The following is a 23,380-nucleotide window of genomic DNA, read 5'->3' as shown; positions in this document are numbered from 1 at the left end:
GGGTCAAGTAGGAAAGTTTTCTAGCTGTGGCTTTTGGCTACTTAATGGTGGGTTTTTCATCTGCTCCATACAGACATCCGCCTGGACAGAGAGTTAGTGGAGAGTTTTTTTAATTAGTATTGCCCCTGACTGTGGGTAGTGGGGAATCACCTTATAACTGTGGTTCCCAAATTGTGAGCTGTGGCTCCCTGGGGAGCCGCAGAAATCAGTCAGGGGAACTGCAGAATCCTTGCAAAAAACCTGCCACCCTAGGGGGATACAGGATTGTAGTCCTAATGGAGAGCCAATGGCCTAGTAGGTCAAGGGAGTCACCAGTTAAAAATTTGGGAACCACTGCCTTACAGCAGTCGTTCCCAACCTGGGGTACATGTACCCCTAGGGGTACTTGGCAGCACCTTTAGGGGTACTGGAAAAAGAACTGAATAATGGTGGAAAAAGACAGGTCTATATTATAACGCCCTGCATGGAGGAAGGAAGGCATGAAGCTCCACTAACTGCTAATTTCTGGTCAACAAATTGTGTATTATCAGATATGGATCAGTGGATTAACATTTGGCAAGTATGAGGGGTACAATTTATGGAAATGGGCTGCCACGGGGTATTATTGGAAACCACTGCCTTACAGTATTACTGGTAAACATCTGGAGACACTGTTGAAGGGGGTTCTCATGCAACAGGCACCTCAGGTTTTTGAGGATTATTGGTGTTTGAGAAAGAACACCCTTTGGGAATTTCCTGCTTCACTCACTCAGAGTTCTGGGGCTTGAGTGAGGGCAATTCAGGCAGTTGCCCCCCCCCCCAAGTACAGTAAACCTTGAGGCTTTGAGGAGCTGAGAGCCTTCAGTGACTGCTGCTGATCTCTGAACCTGGGTGGTTCACCCAAACTGGGACAGGACAGCAGTATATGCAGTAGCAAGAACTGCACCCTACATTTATCAAGGCTGTCTCATAAGCATCACATCTTTGCTAAATTCAATTAATAAAACTATGGTCCAAGTTTCACCCAATACAGTTGTCTCATCTCTTATTCGTGTGTGTTGATGCAAAAAAGAGAATACCAGAAATAGAGTGTGATGTCAGTGGTGTTGCACAGCAGTGATCATGTCTCAAGTGTTCTCATATGATAGGCTTCCTCTTTCTCAGACTGACACAATGCAATCCTGTACAAACTTAACGTAAGAGGCTTGCTTGATCAGGCCAAGAGCCCATCTAGTCTAGCTTCCTATATCTCACAGTGGCCCACCAGATGCCTCAGGAAGCACACAAGACAACCTGTATCTAGTTGCCATTCTCTTGCACCTGGCATTCAGAGATAGGCAACTCTAAAACCAGGCGGTTGCATATAGTTATGGATTGTAACCTGTGATGGAATTTTCCTCCAGAAAACTGTCCAATTCTCAAGGCATCCAGGCCAGATGCCGTCACCACATCATGTGGCAAGGGGTTCCACAGACTAATTACACATTTAATTGAACTTATTTGAATTGAGTTTAACTGAAAACTTCCCGAAACACAAGTTTAATTGAATTCAGTAAGACTTACTTTCATGTACAGGATTGCTCTGTTTATGCTGCAGGAACATTCTTTCCTGAAACCTTCCCTTTCAAGACAATGCTGATAACCTTTTTTAAGGGTCATAATGACCTTTAGTAGCCTTGAAAATTATCCTTTTCAAAAATGATCAGTATGTAACTGAAACCCGGATATTAATTTCCATCATAAACACATTTTAGCAGAGAGAAGTATCACTCACTTTTTAAGCCTCACCAACAAATAGGAGATAACGAAGTTGATACTGAAGTTCAGCTTGTTGGCATCCTTCAGTCTCGGAAGACTATGGTGTCATGCTCTGAATGGTGGTTCTGGAACAGAGTGTCCTCTCCAGTGCACGAAGCCTGGGTAAAGTAGGTATGGAGGATAGGCTGTTACCCATGCAGCAAATCCCCCCTCTGCACGTCGCTGAAATGGTCCAATGGAAAGGCAGAGGCCAATACGGTTGGTTCCAGCGGTGTCGCAGGAGTTGCCAGAACGTGACTGTGTTCAGCCATGAACTGCCTCAGGGACTCCGGCTCCAGATTTTGCCTCGAGGTTGACTCCTGAAGCCTTTTCCATAACTGGATGTAGCCACAAGGCAGTGGAGGTTTGGGATCAGAGTTTTCCTTCTCTCAGATGAGCTGCCTTCCCAGGCTGACGAGTCCCATCTACCCGGTGGCTGTTTAGTCGCCTCTTACGACAAGTACAGCCAAACTGAGGGCCTATTCTTATCCCCAGCCCCCAGGGGAAGTTCAGCACACAATTCTATACATGTAAACATACATGGGATTGTAGCTTCAAATGCCTACTATGCAACTGTCTTTGGGAGACATTAAAACTTGTTACATAATAGACCAGGAGTGGCCAAAATTGTGGTTCGTGAGCCACACGACATAATGCGTGACTCTCGGAGATATGGTGACTGAGCTCCTTTTAAATCACAATTAACAAAAAAGGTAAATAAGATATTTTCAAACTTTATAATTATTTACCAGGCATAAACTGAGAGTCCACTAGTTTAAAAACATAAGTTTAATGTTCATGGTGAGTAAATATATTTAAGAATTTAAATGCTTCTTAAACATTGTGGCTCTCAATCATCTGGAGTTTATCGTATATGGCTCTTCCATTAAGCAAGTTTGGTTACCCCCCATAAAAGACCAATGATTTTTTCACCATTGTGCTGTAGCATTGGTCCACAGGTGTGCCGCGGGAATGGTTCGCATGTGTGTTGTGGAGTTTGGGAAAGGATCATTTATTAGTGGGGACTTTGGGGGATGTGAGCCCCCGCTGACGGCATGGTGTGCTCTGTCAATTGTCAGAAAAACACATCGTTTTTTGACTGATGTGCCTTGACAATTTTAGTGCCCTGTAAGTATGCCATGCAATGAAAAGGATGGAAAGTCACTGTAAATAAATAGTGGATACTATTAGTTTTTGAACAATTTAACAGCCGGACGTTTTCAAAATTCTACAATGCTGATCTTAGAAGAACGAACAAGTTTGAGATGGATCTTATAGATAAGAACATAAGAACAGCCCCACTGGATCAGGCCATAGGCCCATCTAGTCCAGTTTCCTGTATCTCACAGCGGCCCACTTGAGATTATCCAATGATAAATGTTTCCTTCCCCCACCACACCCCACCATTGCACCATTCGCACCCGATTACAAATCAACTACTTATTGTCAAGTTGATTAGAATTCTGTTCCAGAAACAGACTTTATTTTGACATTATAAAGATCACAACAACTCGGCAGCCTATGTTTTTCCCCTCATGCACCACTGAAATAAAGTTTCATTCACAAGATTTGGACATTGCTTGCTATTTTATACACAAAACTGGCTGTGGATTTTGGGGGGATGTTGTTGATGCTGGTAGGATCTGTTTGTGACTGTCTGAACAAAGAGAACTCAGGCTTAATAAGGGCACGTAGGAAAAATATGCCATAACCCGCTTTTAATTATCACATGAGCATTGTTTCCCCAGAGCTGCTATTTTACATTTAACTGATATTGAATGCATCTGGCACTCCAGTAGCTCAGAGGCAAATGTAACATTGTGCTATTCTCATTATATCCTCACTCCCTGTTCCCTAAACCATCCTGTCCATGTACAATCCCAAATGGAGACACACACCAATCCTCAAGTACGACTACCATATGTTCCTACCGGTACAAAAAGCCTGAAGAGCTGATTTAGCATATTTCACAACTTCGACAATAAGGTTAAACCATCTGTGAAAGTATAGCCTCCTACCTCCAAACATCCTATGCCATTTATCTTAAACGACTGGACAGCCTATGTCTGCGGTTACTCCCCAAACTAGCTTTTTGAGAATACTCAACATCCTTAAGAACCTATGCACATTTTTTACTGCAGTGTCTAACAGTGTGCATCAATCTTGGTTTGACTGAATATGTTTACATGTGGGTTGTGTAGGCATGGGCTACATCACCAATACCCGCCTATTTGAAAAGAGACAGTGATGAAATTTTAAGCTGCAAAGTGGCTCAGAGAACTGGTTCAAAATATAACAGAATACAATATGCGCTCAGTATGGCAGTTTCTCATAATCATTTCAGATTACAGATGGTGGGGTGGGGGAACACGACAACACAGGGAATGCATGGATTGAAAAACAGAAAGCTTCCCATAAAACTCGCTATACTGTATGCAAAAAAAACTAGAGGAAAAGAGCTCTAGTCTAGTCTTCTAGCTGGATAGCACTGGACCCAAAGGAAGACAACCAGTGGACTAAGGAAGTGGGCAAGGATATGGAATGAGAACAAATGTGGTTATTATGCACTCTAATTCAGGGGTGCTCACACTTTTTTGGCTCGAGAGCTACTTTGAAACCCAGCAAGGCCCGGAGATCTACCAGGGGGGAAGGAAGTGTCTGACAGACACCCCCTTTAATGTATGGAGCCCCTGCTGGAGTCTAGTCAGTTTTGTTGCTGCATGCCTGAAGAGCAGCTAAAGTGTCAGTTTCAGTGTCAGTTTAGTGTCAGCTAAATATGTCAGTTTCGTCTAGTCACTAGACGAAACTGACATATTAACATTGTGGAGAGACAGGGCTCCACAATCTACTCATTTTGCCTTGCGATCTACCTATTGAGCACCCCTGCTCTAATTGTTCCGTAAAGGGTTAATTATATTTCATGACATCAGACAACAGTACGTGGAATGTATCTCAGTCCAAATTGAAATAAAACTATCCTCTGGATAAAATATAGGGGAATCTGCACACCGCTTCACATATCACATAAACAGCACAATTGCAGGGCATTCCAAAAATAAACAGCCCAGTTCTAACCACACCAGCGCTGCCAGGTGCTGTGGCACCAAAAGGGCTACTGCTGCATCCAGTGGCCCTCTCCACTGGAGATGTTTGTTCTTCCGATGGAGATGAAGGGGAGATGTTTGTCCCCTTCCCCCGAGAAAGGGTGCAGGCCCCACAATGGGGCTACTGGAGTCTGTGCCAGCTATTTGGCCGGCACAGACTGGAGAAGCTCCATGTTGTGCTTTTCAGATCAACACGGAGGATAGGATCCAGCAGTGGAGGCCTCAGCGGTCCCTCCTCACTCCGCCCTCCCCAGCCCTGGAATGCCTCTTCCCCACTGCAAAAAGCTGCATCATGGCCCGGTAACACTACTTGCCCCGGCAGGCGTCCTCCCAGCACTGGCCCCAGCACCGACGCTCCGTACTCCCCGGTGCCGTAAACATGCTTTACGGTACGCTTACGACACCTAGTGCCAGTGCTGGGTTCCAGCACCAGTGCTACCGGCCCATAAGATTGGGTCCAAAATCTGCTTTGAACATAGGGCAAGTAGTTACAACTGCCCAATTTAAAGCTAGAACAGCACACCAAGGCCACCATGTTTGCTCAGCGTGGGTGTCTATGAAGAAAAGTCCAAAAAATCTTCAGTCACTAAACCTGCATACAACTTCCATTTTACATACAATATGAAAGAAAGCACAGCACTCCCAGCATCCTCTACTGCAGTGTTTCTCAAACTGTGGGTCGGGACCCACTAGGTGGGTCGTGAGCCAATTTCAGGTGGGTTCCCATTCATTTCAATATTTTATTTTTAATATATTAGACTTGATATTACCATGGCATGTGACTGCACTGGGAAAATGATACATATCCGTACTTTTAACAGGCTACTCTCTCTATATATATACTTTTAACAATGATAGTAAATGGAACTTACTCCTGGGTAAGTGTGGGTAGGATTGCAGCCTAAGATTATTAAAAATTTTCCTGCTTGATGACGTCATTTCCAGTCATGACATCACTTCCAGTGGGTCTTGACAGATTCTCATTCTAAAAAGTGGGTCCCAGTGCTAAACATTTGAGAACCACTGCTCTACTATCTCATTTGAAAAAGAGTTTCCTACTAAGTACAGATAGCTGCAGAGTAAACAAGATAAAATCCAGGAAACACAATACCTTAAGCTAGAATGTCAGCGCTCCTTTTACCTGTCTTGATACTAGCCAGTCAGATATAATTACAATTTGTTCAGAGCTGCCACTTTAAATTAACATCCATATCCTGCTCACTCACTTATGTGATAATTGTATCACCGGTGCAGAATTCCATTTAATGCTTCCTTATTGGGGGGAGAATGTAACCCACGGATCCTGTGCTCTCCTGGAAGCATCTTGTAAGTGATGAGGAAGAAGTGAACAAAAGAGAGGATTTTTCACCAAATAGGTCAGTACGATTGCAACCTGCTAGCGAAGAGTTTGTACTGCTTTCTAGCATACACAGAGACAAGAATGTACAAAAAGTTGACATTTCACATGAGTTACATGACACTATAATTTATCATTTATTGCTGCAAAGAACAAATACAATGTAAAACAAACTGTAAAAGTGAAGACATTAAAACAGATATAAAATTGCATATGAGCTCTTTTCAAATAGGAGAAAAAGGATACATCCTGTGTAATTTTCTCCCCCGCACATGCCTATTCCATCCATAAGTCATTTCACTGTTTGAGTGGAACAAACAAGCTGGCCACATATATCTGAAACCACACTGCTCCTCTCCTTAAATGCAGTCTTAGTCAAACCCCCAGGCAATAGCATAGTCTTGTTTGCCCGAAGAAAGCTGCAGCACACAGGCCATCAATGGATCCATAAGACCACCAAAGCAGCTGGGAGACTGGAGGTCACCCTGCTGGTGCACCCCTCACGGCAACAGGTATGTTCCCACATCTTTTTTAGAAGTATTACATATGCCTTGAGTTCAGTGCTTCTCAATCTTTTTACCGCCGTGACCCACTTTGTCAGCTGTGACTTTGGGGTAGCGCCCCAGAATGTCTTGCGGCTGCCGGGTAGTGCAGCATGTGACCCACTTGGTTGGTCGCATCACAGCCCAGAATGCCTTGCAGCTTTTAGGTAGCACTGGTGTGCAACCCACCAAAAATCTGGGCACGACCAACTGGTGGGTTGAAATCCACCGTTTGAGAACTGCTGCTCTAGTTAAAGTAGAGAGGAGAAACACAGTCAACACACCGAGCTGGGCACAGAGTGTAATTCTTGCTAACAAGCGTCTAATGTCTGTGCCTTGCCCACCCTGCCAGAGGGTAAGGGCTGCCCATTTTCTGACTGTAGCGTCCAATTTCTTCCCAAGTGCTTCACAATTCAGAAAATTGAGCCCTAAAACGTCTCGTGGTAGAGCAGGGCAAAGGTTGAAGCCTTCCTTAATTGCTGTTGTTCCTTGCAGAGCTTACAGCTGAAACTTGGTTGCAGAAAGCTGGAGATGTGAGATATCATTGGAAATTATCACTGCAACACAGCCCGTAATTTTCCCTCTGTTTTTAAACAAACCAGAGCAAGAGTCCATCTTTAGTCTGTCGCTGTCACCGGGTAGTCAGAAGTGTAGTTAGCAGATGTGTTGGTAAAGATCAGCTTCATGACTCACAGGAGCAACAGTTTTGTTTTCTTTTGTAACACAAAACAAGTTCTACCACCCTCTGTGGGCAGCTGGATTGCGGTTTCCTTTATGCAGACAGAGTAACTCTCATTCCAAAGACAACAACTTTTTTTTTCTACTTGATATGAAGCCTATAGCCCAATATAGGCAGGCAGCATCTCTCCAAGTACTTTGAGGAGAAGTACTTTCTAGTCTTGCTACCTTAAATATTTTGAATCTGGGATTTCCTAGGATGCTAAGCACACACTCTGGTCCCATTCAATACAGTCCAGGAACAATTTTGCCAAATGATTTGTGTTTGGGTAGGCTACCCACAATGCTTTTTAGGGAAGGTCTTCATACTGTTATCCACAAAAGTATTAAGCAATGGGACATCAAGTAGCGTACGCACATGTGTACATCAGCTAAGGCAGTAGTTCCCAAATTTTTTCAACTGGCAGCTCTCTTGACCTACTTGAGCCATTGGCCACAGCTCCCCATTAGGGTTACAATCCTATACATTGTACAGGGTGCCTGGTTTTTTGCAAGGATTCTGTGGCTCCCCTGGCTGGTTTACATGGCTCAGCAGGATGCCACAGCTCACAAATTGGGAACCACCAAGCTAAGGTGATCCTTTTGGATGAGAAAGGTACTTCACAAGCTATATTTCCTACCTCCCCACAGCAGAAATGCTAGAACAGAAACATACTTCAGGACATTATCACAAAAGAGACGCTTGGAGGGGATTATTACAGGCTGGCCCTTGGAATCTGCGAGGGATCTGTTCCAGCACTCCCTGTAGATTCCAAAACCCACAGATAATGAAATCCACAAATGAGCCACCAGAGGACCTCTGGTCACAAGCAGAAGATGCTTCTGGTTGCATCCAGGAGTCAGGTGGAACCCTCCAGCAGGGTTTGGAACCTGCTCCAAGTCAAATCTGTGGGTGCCGAACAGGCAGATAAAAGCATCCACCTGTATATCTTGTTATTATTGCTGCAAAAAGGATGCATGGGATGATTCTTTCCAACAACAATTGCTACATAGAAATGTATTCTGTCCAAAGGTAATTTCACCATTTTTCAACTTCAGAGTCTTAATAAAAGCTTGATGTGTGTACCGATCTGCTCAAAATTTGGGGACTCCACCAGCTATTCTCAGGGGAATGGAAATAGAATTTTCTAGCTGCAGCGGCTTCATAAATCTGTTTACATGGGACATGCTGCTCTATCTACCTACCATTCATGGTTGGTTAAGGCAGATTTGATGTAATTAACAGACTTCGGGTCAGCACAGATGATAGGGGAAAAGGAAGACACAAGAGGAAACTTTCTGAGGCTGCTTTCACTTCTGAGAGTGAAACAAAAGGAGATGAGAAATCAAAAGCTCAGGAGAGGCCAGCTTCACAACTGCTCCATGTAATAAAGACTGGCTTAATGTATAGCAAACACCTTTAACACAAGCTGTTACAGGCCTATGCATCAACTCTTGTGTCATTAAACTCACCAAGCACATTTGCCCCTATTTAAAGTGGCAAAAACCAAGCTAGACGGCTTCAAGGCTCCCGCCCTTTTATTCCCCGTTTCATAAAGGTTTTTATCTGATACGAAGCATCATTTGCATAATATAATAAAATATTACTATTAAAATTAGATTGGGTATGCCAACCTATCATGAAAGTCATCTTTTTCATTACTTAGTATGATCGTTATCTGACTCTCCGCTTGAATTTGTATTCATTTGGTCTTGAGAAAACTCTTCCTTGAACAAAATTACTGTACTCTGTGTACCCTGAGCAGTTGGATCTGCCAACAGCAGAACGGACACCAGAAAAATCACAATGCCAGACCTGTAGGATTTGTGCCTCATCAAGCCAAAACTCCCTGTTGTTGCTTCCTTCCTGGGCCAACAAAGGCAGAGAGGGTTGTCAAGTACCGAACAGGTCCCCAAACAAAGCTGGTAGGTTACACTTGTCTTGGTGTTCACAAGTTACACAGGCCTGTACTGTAGCATTGTGGGGTGCTTTCTTGACTAAAGAAGTGGCTAATACAGGCGGGCCCCGTATCTGTGGAGGATCCATTCCAGGGAGCGCCACGGATATGAGGAACCCTGTCTCCGTTCCCTGCCATGTGCCCATCTCATAGATCGTTACTGGGGCGAAAATGTTCTTCCTTATACAGGTCGCTATAAACATTCCAGCTTATAGCAATGGGCAGACAGGCTGTCACCAGCCTGCATGCTGGAGAATCTAAGTTAACTTCCTGCTTCTGTTCAAGACTCAGGATCAGAGATTCAGATGTCGACAAAGCAGTCATTGACTTGCCTCATTACAGCTCTGAAAACAATGGTAAAAAATACGTATTTAATGCAAATTATTAACATATCTTTCCACTTTATCCTTTTGAAGGAGAGCTCCTAATGCCTTCTATTTTTCTTTTCTCTTCCGGCACAAAAAATGGAAGATGACAATCACAGGATCAATGAAACTCAAACCATTAAAGGGACAAGCTAAAATATTGTACAGATGCCTTCCCATAGCCACAGATCCGGTATCCGCAGTTTCCACAGCACCTCCCCAATGCCCATCACCTTCATTTTTCTGTACTTTCTTTTATTTTATTGCTTAATACAGGAAGAATATCTTGCTTAACACCGGGCATGGGTGGGGGATGGGATCGACCACGGCAGTGCAGACCCAATTCTAACCCCCATTCCTGGCCCAATCAGCCTTCCATAGGTTGCTCAGATTTGCGTATCCGGGTAGTCCCATGGCATTACATGGGTAAGGGGAAAAAATCCCCTTATCCCAAGTTACCTTCCAGGCAGCACCTACTTTGAGCTGGATTTAGCACAGGCCACTCACTGATTGTTCCAGCACAAGTTAGGATTGTTCTCTTCATGTGTTTCTTCTTTTACTAAATTGTATAAAATGAGTGATTGATAAGTTATAACATGTATTTACTTCTGATCTTCCTTCTACTGCTCTTACAGAGCACATTAGTTTCAACATAAGAGCCATCTCCCATAATTATATGGGATATTATATGCCCAACACTACAACTGTATAATAACTTGTGATTTTTTTTAAGTCTCATATGTTATATAAGAATATACTTGAACTCAAACATAATCAAGAATTGCTCTCATCCTTTCATTTTTTCAGCCAATACTTTTTACTGAACAACAAATACCAGCACAAGTGTGTGAGCCATTTTCAATTTGACACTTCCAACACCATCCAGATAATTTTATTTACTCCACCACTTTGGCTGGTGACATATAATTTCATTGGTACTCACTGGCAATCAAAAAGGCATATGATTGCAATCTATGTTTTGCCGAGAACCAAGATAGAGGTAATTTCATGTTAAGTTTCCTACCTGCCAAATTTTGAATGCACCAGTAATTATCATTATCAATGAAAACTAGGCTTCAAAAAAATCAGGAAAACAGGGTTAGCACATAGGTCGGGAACAGAAAAACATTAAAAAGGTATTTGGAATACTGTGTACAGTTCTGATTGCCATAACTTAAGAAGGATACTGTAGAGTTAGAAAAGCGGGCAATCAGAAATTATCGGAGGTCCTCTCATGAGGAAGGGAGACAACATCCAGGGGTTTTTGGCTTGGAAAATAGGTGATTAAAAGGTGAGGGATAAGACTGAGAAAATTATGCATGGTGTAGAGAGGGTGGCGAGACAGAAAGTTTTCTGCCTTCCACAGTACTAGAACCAGGGGTCATCTACTTAAACTGACTGCTGCAGGAAGATTATGAACACCAAGCTGGGCTCATGAATCAGGGCCCTTCTGAGGGCCTTGTGATATGCCCAATGATGCCAATCCCCTACCATCAGCTCTGAGGACACGTGCACTGAAAAACCTCATAAATTCAAAGCCACAGAATCAACTATACTTAAAGACATGCAAGTCCCACTTGACTGGCTAATACACCAAATTTAAGTTTTGAGTCAGCTAAAGTGCGAGGGATTCGGGGAACATCACTTCAATTTGGCAAAATAAGCACAGACACATGAATCTCTCATCACTTTTAATAGATAACAATTTAATCCCCCTAAATCCAACTGGAGGCTCATGGCCTAAATGCATGCCCAGGTTTGCCTTCAGCTTGCAAAACAAGATCTACTTGTATCCTTCCCCCCCCCCCCAAGTCTTCTGTGCTTGAATCAAAAGCACAGTGATTAGATGAGGTCACAGGTTATTATCTTGGCATCCTTCCTTCAATATAAGAAAATGGCCAAATCCCCATATAGGAGGGGATTCAATATGACAATGGTATCCTACTGGCCACCTCCAGATTCTTGGCTTCTACCCCACCCCCACCACATACATGCCAAGTTCTGGAAGTCGTCCTTGATGTTCAAGCAACAGCAGATCTGAATTGAAACGGATCAGCTGCCCGTGGAGGCTGGGCACAACCCAGAGGAGACTTCTGGGGCCTCCTAAGGACATCACCAACACAACCAAGGTCAGTTTTTATATATTTTTCCTCCCACGGCACATCTTCCCTGCCCCCTGATGGCATGCTGGGCACTACCACTGTCACTAGTGGGGGGGGGGCTTCAGGAGTGAGTCCAGCCAGGGGGGCCCTTACTGCCCTTCAGGAGCAGTGATGAACTGCCAAGGGCATCATGGGGCGTGCCGGCCAAGTTGGTCTAAAGTATGACCATGACATGACAGACTGAGGAGCAGAGATTCTACTCCATGGGCTGTGCATCATGTGCAGCATTTTCAGGGCCTTTTGGAGCCTCCTATCCTCCATATCTTCCTTACCTTTTATTTTTGGGTCACTTCCTGGTTGTGGAACATGAACTAAGTACCAATGACGTCAACACATTGCGCATCATCAGCACTTACTCCCAGATTCCAAACTGACACCAGCAGAAAGAAGGGCATTTCACTCAAGATAAATTTGAGAACCAGTGTTATAGGACTATAATCCCATACAGGGTACCACAGTGAGCCAAGTTTCATACGAGTCTGCATAGGATCAGGCAACAGGGCTGCAATCCTATGTGCTCTTACTAGGGAGCAAGTCCAAGAATTCTAAGGACGTTTCTTTGGCGCAAACATACTCTGAATTGAGCTGCGAGGCTGCTATCCACTGTACACTTAGACACAACAATAGGCTTAGTGTTTGGACCTACATGTTTGCTTTAGTACAACTAGCCGTTGCAGGGTGCCCCAATCTGAGCTGCAACATTTAACTGCTGTGGTCCTAATCCAGAGTGGTATTAATCCTGGCAAGAAAACTACAATTGGCACCAATCAAAAATCCCTTCCTAGGGCAAACAACAGCTGTGGGAAGCCCCAGTGCAGATGGAGGCTTCAGCAGAGGCAAAAGGTTAAAGTTCCCTGCCTCTGTACCCAAGGGAGAAGCCTGAGGCTGCTATTTACACTTAAAAAACACACAGTATCAATCATAACACCACATCTGGGTTGGCCCTAGCTTGGGAGCAAGTCCCATTGAACTCAATGAGACTTATTTCTGAGCGGCTATAAATAGGGCCAGGCTGCACACCCCAGCCAGCAGACAAAAACCTATTGAAAAGCATATTCAAACAGTGCTTTGAAATGATAATGTGTAAATCAGTGGAAAATAATGAAGTGTCATCCACAGCTGTTAAGCTTGTATAAAATCAGAGAACTGCACAATATTACCCTGGGAATACTTTTTATGATCTACCTATAGAGCACCAAATCGCAAGACCCTGAACAGCATTCCTTTTTTTTTTTTTTTAAAGATGAAGAAACTAAAGCAAGTTCAGTACGATCAACAAAGGAAGCTGCCTTAAAAAGAGTCAGGACATTGGCTCAATGAGCACAGGTTTGGCTAGCAGAGACTCTCAGGGTTTCAGGTGGGGATCTTCCAACAGCCCTTATTAGAGATGCTGAGAACAAAACCTGGACCTTCTGTATGCAAGACGTGTGTTCCACCACCATGCTCCCACATCTTCTCTGGTGGCTTCATTAGCAAAACAGGTTCCAAAGGGCCTTTCTGGCATTTGCACAGGCAACATAGGAAAGTCAACACTGACTCCTAAGCCATGGATATACTCTACTCAACCCGTGACAATATGCTTGTACATTACACAGAAATTATCTGTGTAATGCTGCAGCTTTCTGAGAGCAATTCAAGAAACAGGACTTAGATCAAGGGCATGTCCAAAAGTGAATATTTTCTCTTCAGCAAGCACTAAGATTGCAAGAATAGTAACATAGCCACACTGTCACACCCCCGCCAGCAATTGAGGGGGAACATCAGGCTCAACCAGCACAAACTTAACCAGGTAGGGAGTTTCTTTTTAAGCAAAAGGGCATTATTCAGGTGGCAATTCCACTTCAAAATGCACCCCTTCCTTCCTCTTCTGACACAATTAAGGAAAAAAAATTGCAGTCATATTGTTCATTGTTTATTAAATACAATGTTTCACGAGAAATCTACTTCCTTGCAGGCATGTTTTTTAAAAACAAACATTATAGCTTGAAATACATGACTAGTAAAATCCCACATGCAATTTCAGGAGACACAAGCGCAATTTTTAAAGCCATGTGCCTAGATCTATAGGGTTGTGCATGAAGTCTCTTCCCCCCCCCCCACACTACACACCCACCAAAGGCCAACAGGAGGACTAAGCAATATCTAGCAACCCAGCAATATCTGGGCACAGAACAGAAGTCAAGGAAATAAATCCCATCAATGATGTCTATAATTTAACATTTGGGTCAGAGAGCAGCATCTGGGCTCTTTTCCAAATGGGGCAAGTTGCATCAAATGGGTCTTGGCTCCTGTGCTCATTGTTAAACACACACAGAGAGACCACATGCAGGAGAAGTCTTTACATGCTAGCTGGAATGTGCCGTTGCATCCACAACTCAATGTGTGGGGCATAGTCCAAGATGCAAGGCTGGCAATTTGGTCATGTCCATCACCTGCAAAACTGGTCAAAGCAGTTGCTATTGCGCCAAACCAGTTAGCAAGTATCAACGCTCTCTTAGGTGGGGTCAAAAACAATAAGCAGTCTTCATCACTTGTCCAGGAAACCCACACCCCATCCCCCATGCAGAGATGGGGGGGGAAGACACCCATCATCCAACATCTGCTGTCCAAAACACCCGTGATTATGTGTGTTCACCATTTTAAAAAGCAAAAGGGGTGCCACTGAGGAAATTGCTGCCTTCTTAAAATGCCATATTAAAAGGGAGATCTGTTCGGCGACCACCAGAAAAATAACAGTCCCAAGCTGTAATTGGGGAGGTCCACTGTGAGGGGCTGAAAACGAGGGACAAAATATGTGTTTTAAAATAAAATTCAAAGAAATCCTACATTTTGCTCTTGGGAGGCGGGAGAAAAGGAGAAAGATGAGAAATTCCACATTCATCAGTCAGCATCTAACATCCTTTGTTGTTCACCTTTTGTGGAAAAGGATGAGAGCCATTTCCCTTCCTCCCAAAAAAGAGGACTGCAAGTTCTCTAACTGATAATAGATCACCCCTGCTTGCCTTCTTGTGTATTCCAGACTCTTTTGTACTCCATTAACCCCCCCCCCCCAAAAAAAAAAAACAACACATCACTACTGGAAGTAGGTTACTACCCAGATTCAAAAAACAAAAACACTCGCATCCACCACATTCGGCTGCGCACTGGTGCCTCTCACTACTGTATTTACACCAAATTCAGCCCGGATTTGAATCCCACGTCCAAAATGATACATTTTTGCAAAGAATCGCAAGGCAGCTTCTTCTGCTGTTGAGGACCACGAGTAGATTTGAAAGATGCTTAGTGGGAGACTATAGTACATTGTTTCAAGAATCTACAAGCCTGATATTCAAAAGAAGCCACACTGGCCTCTTTTCGATGGTAGCCAATGCTTGGAAAAAGGGGGGGGGGGAAATAAAAAAAAAAAGACTTCCCACATCTTCTCTTTCTTCACTCCACATCTATAATAATCAAAATAAAAGCCCAATCCTGTGCATGTCTACTCAGAAATAAACCCCATTATAGTCACTGGGGCTTACTCTCTGATAAGTATGGATAGGTTTGCAGCCTAAGACCACAATCCTATCCATACTTTCCTGGGAGTAAGTCTCATTGAACACAATGGGACTTACTTTTGAGCAGACAGGCATAGGATTGGGCTGTCAGGCTGCTGTTCTATCCATAATTTCCTGGGAGTAAGTCTCATTGAACACAATGGGACTTACTTCTGAGTAGACATGCACGGAAATGGGGTTTATATATGCTGCCCAAAATTGTCACTTTTCAGGAAAAGGGAAAGAGGGAGACGAGGCTATTTCTTTCTCCTATAACAGGAATCACCATCCACTTGGAAAGTAATCAGATCAATGCAGAATGGCCAAGAGATCAATAAGAGGAAAAAGGTTAGGCGGAGGATCAAAGGGTAAAAAAGGGGTGTGTGAACCAAAGGTCTGTGGTGAGCGCACATACACACACACACACACACACACATAATTACAGAACTATTATTGCAAAATAATACTATTATTCTAATAAAAGTACTATTAAAATATTATTGCAAAGCCTATGATTGCAAAATACTATCATTAGAATATTAGTACTATTGATACTATTCCTGCAAAAACTATGGTAGCAAAATTAGATTATATTATTGCAAAACAATACTACTGTCAGAATAGTACTATTAAAATATTACTATTATTGCAAAAACTACAACTGCAAAATAACATATTATTGCAAAATAATACTATTGTACTAATAATAGTACTATTAAGGTAACACTATTCCTGCAAAGACTACGATTGCAAACTTATATGATTGCAAAACAGTACGATAGTTATACTAATAACTATATAATGGTACTAATATACTAATAACTATACTAATGGTACTAATAAAATACTGAACGCAAAACTATGATTGCAAACTTGGGACACAATCCTTACCAGGTCTACTCAGAAGTAAGTCCTATTTTGTTCAATGGGACTTACTCTCAGGAAAGCGTGGTTAGGATTGCAGCCTTATATGATTGCAAAATGCTACTATTGTTAGTATAATAGCACTTTTAAAATAATACTATGGCTGCAAAAACTAGAATTGCAAACTTATATGGTTGCAAAACACTATGACACTAACAGCTGTACTATTGACCTGATACTATTCCTGCAAAAATTATGATGGTGAACTTATATTTTATTACTGCAAAATAAAACTATTGTTGGGATAATAGTAGTATTAAGATAATGCTGTTCCTGCATAAAACTGGTTGCAAAATTATGTTGCAAAATTGCAGCTGTTGTGGCTGGGACTGCAGCCAGCCTTGGGGAGATGGGGGGAGCAAAAGGGGGGCAGGTGGGGGGCACCCAAGTGCACCCAAGGGGGCGCCTGCCTGCGTGCCACTGACTCACCCACTCCATATTTCTCGTGCTCTGTAGGAATCCACATGTTCAGGGCTGGGAGGCTCTCCTGGTCCCTCTCCCTGCAGACAATAACCTCGCAGCAGCCCCAGCAATCCCCTGCCTGCGGCCAGCGCTCCAGCAGCCTTGTGCGCTCAGCTGCGCTCCCGGGGAGAAGTCATTGTTCTGATTGACTGAGCCCAGCGCACGCTCTGGGACAGCAGGGCTGGCCACACCCCCACTCCTCCTTCCCTGCCCCTCCCACTGCAGAGCCCGGCGCAGCATGGGTGATGTAGTCTTTCTGACCCAGACACCACGCCCGCTTCTCCTGGGAAGCCCGCTGGCTGGACAAAAGGCGATCGGTCCCGACATGCTTTGCGCTCCAGCGGTGGGGGCTAGGTGGCTGTTTGCTTCCCATTGGCTAAGACGCGCTGTCAGTGTTTGCGTCACTGTGTTCCAAAGGCAGTCTGGACAGAGCGTACCCCCGCAGCATGGCATCCTCCCCAGGCTTGGAGGGCGAGGGGAAGACCGGTGAGTGGGCTCGGTGTCGCTTTACTGGTGATTGAGCTCAGAGCCCAAGACTAGGTGGGTCTACTCAGAAGTAAGTCCCATTGTAGTCAGTGGGGCTTACTCCCAGGTAAGTGTGGATAGGACTGTAGCAGCCTTACAATGCAACCCTATGTGTGTTTATTTAGAAGTAAGTCGCATTGTAGTTCGTGGGGCTTACCCCCAAATAAGTGTGGATAGGCTTGCACCATCCTTAGAGTGCAATCTTGGGCATGTTTACTCAAAAGTAAGTCCCACTCTGTTCAGTGGGAATCACTCCCAGGAAAGTGTGAGAGTGCTAGGATTGCAGACTTAGGACCCAATCCTATCCAACTTTCCAGCACTGGTGCAGCCCCAATGCAGCCCCCTTGAGGAGGTCTTTGAGACTGCTTCCCCATCGCAGGATGAGGGGTACACCTCATCAGCTTGGCTGCACCAGCACTGGAAAATTGGATAGGATTGGGCCCTCAGGTGCAATGAGTAAAACTGCAATGAGTAAGCCTTATTGTCTATAATGGGACTTACTTCTGAGTAGATGTGCATAGGATTGGGCTCTTAGTTGCAAGCCCCTTGTGCCAGCTGACCCTGGAGTTTCTGTGGCTTTACTTTTGCCAATTCACCTGTCTCTTCTCCCAAGTGCCCCCTCCCCTTAGGCATACTTGGCAAGCGTTTTCAGATCATTGGGGCAAGTGGTTTTAGAGGGCAAATACAGATTGAGTACCCCTTATCCAGAATTCCAAAATAAGGAACTTTTAAATGCGCCAACATAATTTTTTAAAGTCTTTTTGCTAAAAGAAATAAAATCAGAAACTGTGTTTTGTGCACAAAGTTTAATTCAGAAAAAATTGTTTTTAAAATATTGTATAAAGTTACCCTCAGGCTATGTGTATAAGGGGTACATGAAGCATAAATGAATTTTGTGTTCAGCCTTGGACCCCATCCCCAAAATCTTTCCTTATGTATATGAAAGTATTCAGAAATACAGAAAAATCCAAAACACTTCTGGTTCCAAGTACTTTGGATAAGGGATGCCCAACCTGAACTATGTTTCCTTTTCTTGTTTAAAAAGTTTGCTACTAAATGTGAAACATAAATACAAATAGCTATGCAGGCTGCCCAACCATCGCCCTAGAAAAGCAGTTTATAATTGCTGTTTTAAGTAGCAAATGGGTAGCTCTGAGTCTTAAAAAGAAGGCTTTTAAAATTCCCAGATGTGCCTCACTGATTCATGGCTAAATAATGATTGTGGGCTCTTTAGCATCTCTCTTCAGTAGCCATAGATTTTTCAACACCTATGAAGACAGGTGGTTGTTGTTTTATCCATTCAGTTGTGTCAAATTCTTGGCAACTTTATAGGCCAGAGCTCTGCCAAGCACGGCTTCTTTGTTGGATGTTTATCTTTGTATCTGTTTTGATGGTACCAAGCCAGCAAATTCTTTGGCAGCCCCTTCTTATTCCAATAACAATTCCTAACATCATTGATTTCTGCAGTAAATTCATACATATGACATGGTCAAAGTACATCAGATGTCGTCTTGTGATTTTTGACTTCTAAAGATGTATCTGGTTTTATACGGTCCAGCACTTCACTATTTGTTTATCTGGCAGGTATACTTGATCTATGATTAATTTCTGAGGCTCCTAGTATGCCCTTAAAAAGATTCAGATCGAAGTTTTGTGTATACAGGTCTACCTTAACTTTCATCGCTTTGTTCTTTCAACTGTTTTTAGTTATAACCACATTTCAAATTTCATCTATATGCTTTCCTCTTTCGTTCAATTTCATCCAACCTTCCATGACATCCATTGACATTCTCGTGTTTATTTTTCATTTATTTCCATTTATTCATGTTTTGCATGCATTCACATGTGTTATATAGTTATTTACACATTTCACCAGCCAAAATAAATTTGCAAGCTAAATGAAGCTATGCTCTGACATTCATCCATTTTTTAATCAGACAAGGAGTCCCCATTATGGGTTTTCCTCACAGGACTGCAGGGCAAGACAGAAAGAAGAGGCTGTGCAGGATTATATCAAGAACTTAGTTCTGATAAGTTGGTGTTATTATTGGTTTAGATCAGGGATGCCCAAACCCTGGCCCTGGGGCCACTTGCGGCCCTCGAGGACTCCCAATCCGCCCCTCAGGGAGCCCCCAGTCTCCACTGAGCCTCTGGCCCACCAGAGACTTGCTGGAGCCCGTGCTGGGCTGATGAAACTGCTCTCAGCATGATGGCCATCTATTTGAGCTGTGGGACAAGGGCTCCCTTCTCTGCTTGCTGTTTCACATCTGTGATGCAGCAGTGGCAACAAAGGAAAGCCTGGCCTTGCTTTGTGCAAGACGTTTTATAGGCCTTGAGCTATTGCAAGATCATTCATTCATGTAAGTTCCATCTCTAATATATTCATTTGTGTAAATTTATTCAAATTTGAAAAGTAAATTAATTACTTTTTTTCCCGTCCCGCAACACAGTGTCAGGGAGATGATGTGACCCTCTTGCCAAAAAGTTTGGACACCCCTGGTTTAGATCCAAGGCCTTTCCTGCACAGGCTTTGAAAGGTTAACACAACCCCCCAAATGAGACTTTGCTACCCCATTGGGGTCATGACCTACAGGTTGAAGAACGCTGGTGTATATGAAATAAATGAATTGCATGTTTAGACTTGGGTTCTATCGCTAATAAATCTCTTTATGTATATGCAGATATTCCAAAATCTGAAAAAATATTGAAAAGCATTTTAAATAAGAGATACTCAACCTGTATACAGTGGGCCCATTGTATCTGCAGATTTGGGATGCACAGATTTCATTAACTGTGGGTTGGACCTACATGGACCTTCCAGAAGTGAATGGAGCTGTGCTCTGGTTACCTCTGGAGCATGTTCTGATGGGCAGGAGGCCACACATGGCCTCCCCGGCTCTCTGAAGGCCTTTTAAGGCCTTAAAATGTCTCTTTCAGTTTTTCCCAAAAACTGGAAGTGACCTTCTCAGGGGAGCTATGGAATCCTCTTGAAAAATCTGCCACCCTATACTATGTATAGGATTGTAACCCTAATGGGGAGCTGTGGCCAATGGCCCAGTAGATCAAGGGAGTCACCTGTTGAAACAGTTTGGGAACCACTGGTATCACCTATTGCTGCTAGGCTACAAACCTGTATAGCATGTTACTGTACTGAATACTGTGTAGGCCAGTGGTTTTCAAACTTTTGGCACCAGAACCCACTTTTTAGAATGAGAATCTGTCAGGCCCCACTGGCATCATTAAGCACAAAGAGTTTTAACAATCCTGGGCTGCAGTCCTACCCACACTTACCCAGGAGTAAGCCCCATTGACTACCATTGTTCTAAACATATACATAGTAGGCTGTTAAAGTACAGATCTGTAGTATTTCCCCCAATGCAGTCACATACCATGGTAGCATCAAGTGTCATATATTAAAATTAGAATATTGAAATGAATGGGGACCCATCTGAAATGGGCTTGCGACCCACCTAGTGGGTCGCGACCCACAGTTTGAAAAACACTGGTGTAGGCAATTGTATTTGTGTATCTAAACATAGAAGGTACAGGACTGAAAGTTGCTCTGGGTGGTAAATGAATATGAAGGCCTAGGACGTTACTGTAGATGTGGGTACGTTAAGGCAGTGTTTCTCAAACTGTGGGTCAGGACCCACTCGGTGGGTCACGAACCAGTTTCAGGTGGATCCCCATTCATTTCAATATTTTATTTTTAATATATTAAACTTGATGCTACCGTGGTATGTGACTGCATTTGGGGAAATGTTAGATCTATACTTTTAACAAGCTACTATGTATATTCTTTTAACAATGATAGTCAATTGGTCTTACTCCTGGGTAAGTGTGGGTAATTGCAGCCTAGGATTGTTAGTTTTCCTGTTTGATGACATCACTTCTGGTTATGACATCACTTCTGGTGGGTCCTGACAGATTCGCATTCTAAAAAGTGGGTCCTGGTGGTAAATGTGTGAGAACCACTGTGTTAAGCTGTTGTGCTATGATGTTACAATGGCTATGAGGTCATTAGGCAATATGAATTTTTCAGCTCCATTATAATCTTATGAGATCGTCATCATATATGTGGTCCATTGTTGACCAAAATAATGTAACACCTATAGTGTTAAGGACGGAGAGGTGTCCACGTGCTTAGTCATTTATTACAATTTATTTATATAACACCATTCACACTGATGGCACTTTACAATAGAAGAAAAGGCGAAGGGTCACAATTTTGAAACAAGTGAAACAACAGAGGATGAAAAGGTGAGCAGTGCCTGCAGAAATGGGGAAGGCCATACCATTATTTCAAACTTTATCAACCCAACAGCTTTGTCATGGTGCTAATCAGACACAGTGAAACCTCTTCTGCCATGAGAAGAGGTCCTTGGGACTCTCTGGCCTTGGTCATACTTGTATCTGAGATCTTGGTTTAGGTAGGACATTACTGGGCATGTGGTTTCCTAAAACTGGCATTGCAAGCAAAAACGGCGACTTCCCTCTAAAACTTTAGCAGGTGTTTTCAGAGAATTATTTTGGCGCAGTTCTTTTGGAAGGATAACGATTACAGCCACAAGTGAAATAACTTTACTAATTAAATTCTAAGCTCCAGTCGTTATCACTACCAAAATTGAACTTCTTAAAATAGTGGATGTTAATTGCACTGAATTTAAATCATAAGAATACATCTTGCACGTAAAACCTTTTAAATTTATTATCCGATAACTGTATTGGGTATTAGAAATGGTTAGAGGCAGCAGCTTCTAGTACACTCACAAGATCTGTTGAAATGAAGACACTCTTCCCACATGCTGCCCTTTCTTAAATGTCATGAGTTATAGTCCAAATGTCCCTGCCTAATTGCAGTTCCATGTCCATTATCTGCACTGGCTAGCTTTCCTGTTCCTACAAAGAGCTAAAAAACTTGGCAAGAAAATATCATCATCTTTGTTCCTGAATGGATAGGGGTGGTCCATGCATGCACTCTTCAAACAGGATTTTGACAAGCGGGGGCGGTCTGGTGAGAGGTTTGCCCCTCATTCTGTTCCACACTGTTTTATATAGTCTTTCCTTTTGAGAACTTGATTCCTGTGGTGGCACCCCAAGTGTAGAACAATGCTTCCTCTCTTCTTGAAAGCCTGTTAGTTCACTTTAGTAGGTTACTTTTTCCAAGGACAATTTTTGTACTACTGAGCATCTTGATTCAGTGCTGTGTATGTGCATCTTGAAGCATTACTGTTGTTGCTGTATCTTGTTGTTTTATGCCAGTTCAGGTTTTGTTACAATGCAAAAGAATTAGGATCATTGGTTCTCAAACTGTGGGTCACAGCCCAATTTTGGGTGAGCCGTGAAACTGACAAGCTGATAGCTGACAAGGAAAATTGAGCCCTATGAAATCTGAAACTCTGCCACACCTGTGTATTTCCTTGCATGCCTTGGCTCTTATCAAAGGCCAGGTGAAGGGAACACAAGGCCACCAGAATGGTCCTGTTCTGATGAACTTGGAGCTCATCGAACACTCCAGATTGTGGTTCCCCCCCTCCAGCCCACCAAAAAGGCTAAAACAGAGGCTTGAGCAGCTGGTGAAGTGAAACTTTTTTTTAAGTCTTAAAAAGTTACGTGGGTCCTGATAAGTGTGTTTTAAAAGTGGGTCCCAGCTCTAAAAAGTTTTGGGAACCACTGAATTAGGTGAAAGATTCATATGATATGAAGAGAAACCAGAGAAGGTTTCTAGGTTTTTAGTCTTGGTGTCTTTTAAGCACACCCAGGCTACTTCTTAAGCTTGTTTATGGTTAATGTGTTGTATTTCTGATTTTTGTGGCTACTGTGCTTCATTTTACTGATGGATGGTTTTACATGTCAATAAAGGTGATTGGATTGGGTTGAATTAGTTTTATAACAGAACAAAATAATCATGTGATAGAATGTAAAATTGTTTTTTTGTTTTTTTAAAAAACACTC

At 43.0% G+C, this 23,380-nt stretch overlaps 2 protein-coding genes across 5 annotated transcripts in view; one reads left to right on the top strand and one right to left on the bottom strand.

The window, feature by feature from the left end:
- DOCK4 (dedicator of cytokinesis 4) overlaps positions 1-17,015 on the bottom strand; it is a 282,880-nt gene extending 265,865 nt beyond the window's left edge. For both annotated transcript variants that reach the window (XM_066633137.1, XM_066633138.1), the window contains exon 1: positions 16,868-17,015. In XM_066633137.1, the coding sequence (XP_066489234.1) occupies positions 16,868-16,904 (37 nt within the window). In that variant the 5' untranslated portion in view covers positions 16,905-17,015. The remainder of the gene's footprint in view (positions 1-16,867) is intronic.
- A 293-nt stretch (positions 17,016-17,308) lies between these two features.
- ZNF277 (zinc finger protein 277) overlaps positions 17,309-23,380 on the top strand; it is a 47,255-nt gene continuing 41,183 nt past the window's right edge. Inside the window, exon 1 of one of the 3 annotated variants that reach the window (XM_066633843.1) lies at positions 17,309-17,386. In XM_066633843.1, coding sequence (XP_066489940.1) covers positions 17,347-17,386 — 40 coding nt within the window. In that variant the 5' untranslated portion in view covers positions 17,309-17,346. Of the gene's footprint in view, positions 17,493-23,380 lie in introns of all 3 variants that reach the window. The other 2 variants (XM_066633846.1, XM_066633845.1) reach the window with 2 other exon arrangements.

This window comes from Tiliqua scincoides, chromosome 7 (assembly GCF_035046505.1).
Source record: "Tiliqua scincoides isolate rTilSci1 chromosome 7, rTilSci1.hap2, whole genome shotgun sequence".
Lineage (NCBI taxonomy): Eukaryota > Metazoa > Chordata > Lepidosauria > Squamata > Scincidae > Tiliqua > Tiliqua scincoides.
The sequence above is the reverse complement of the archived record's forward strand: the minus strand, read 5'-3'. Positions and strand labels throughout refer to the sequence as shown.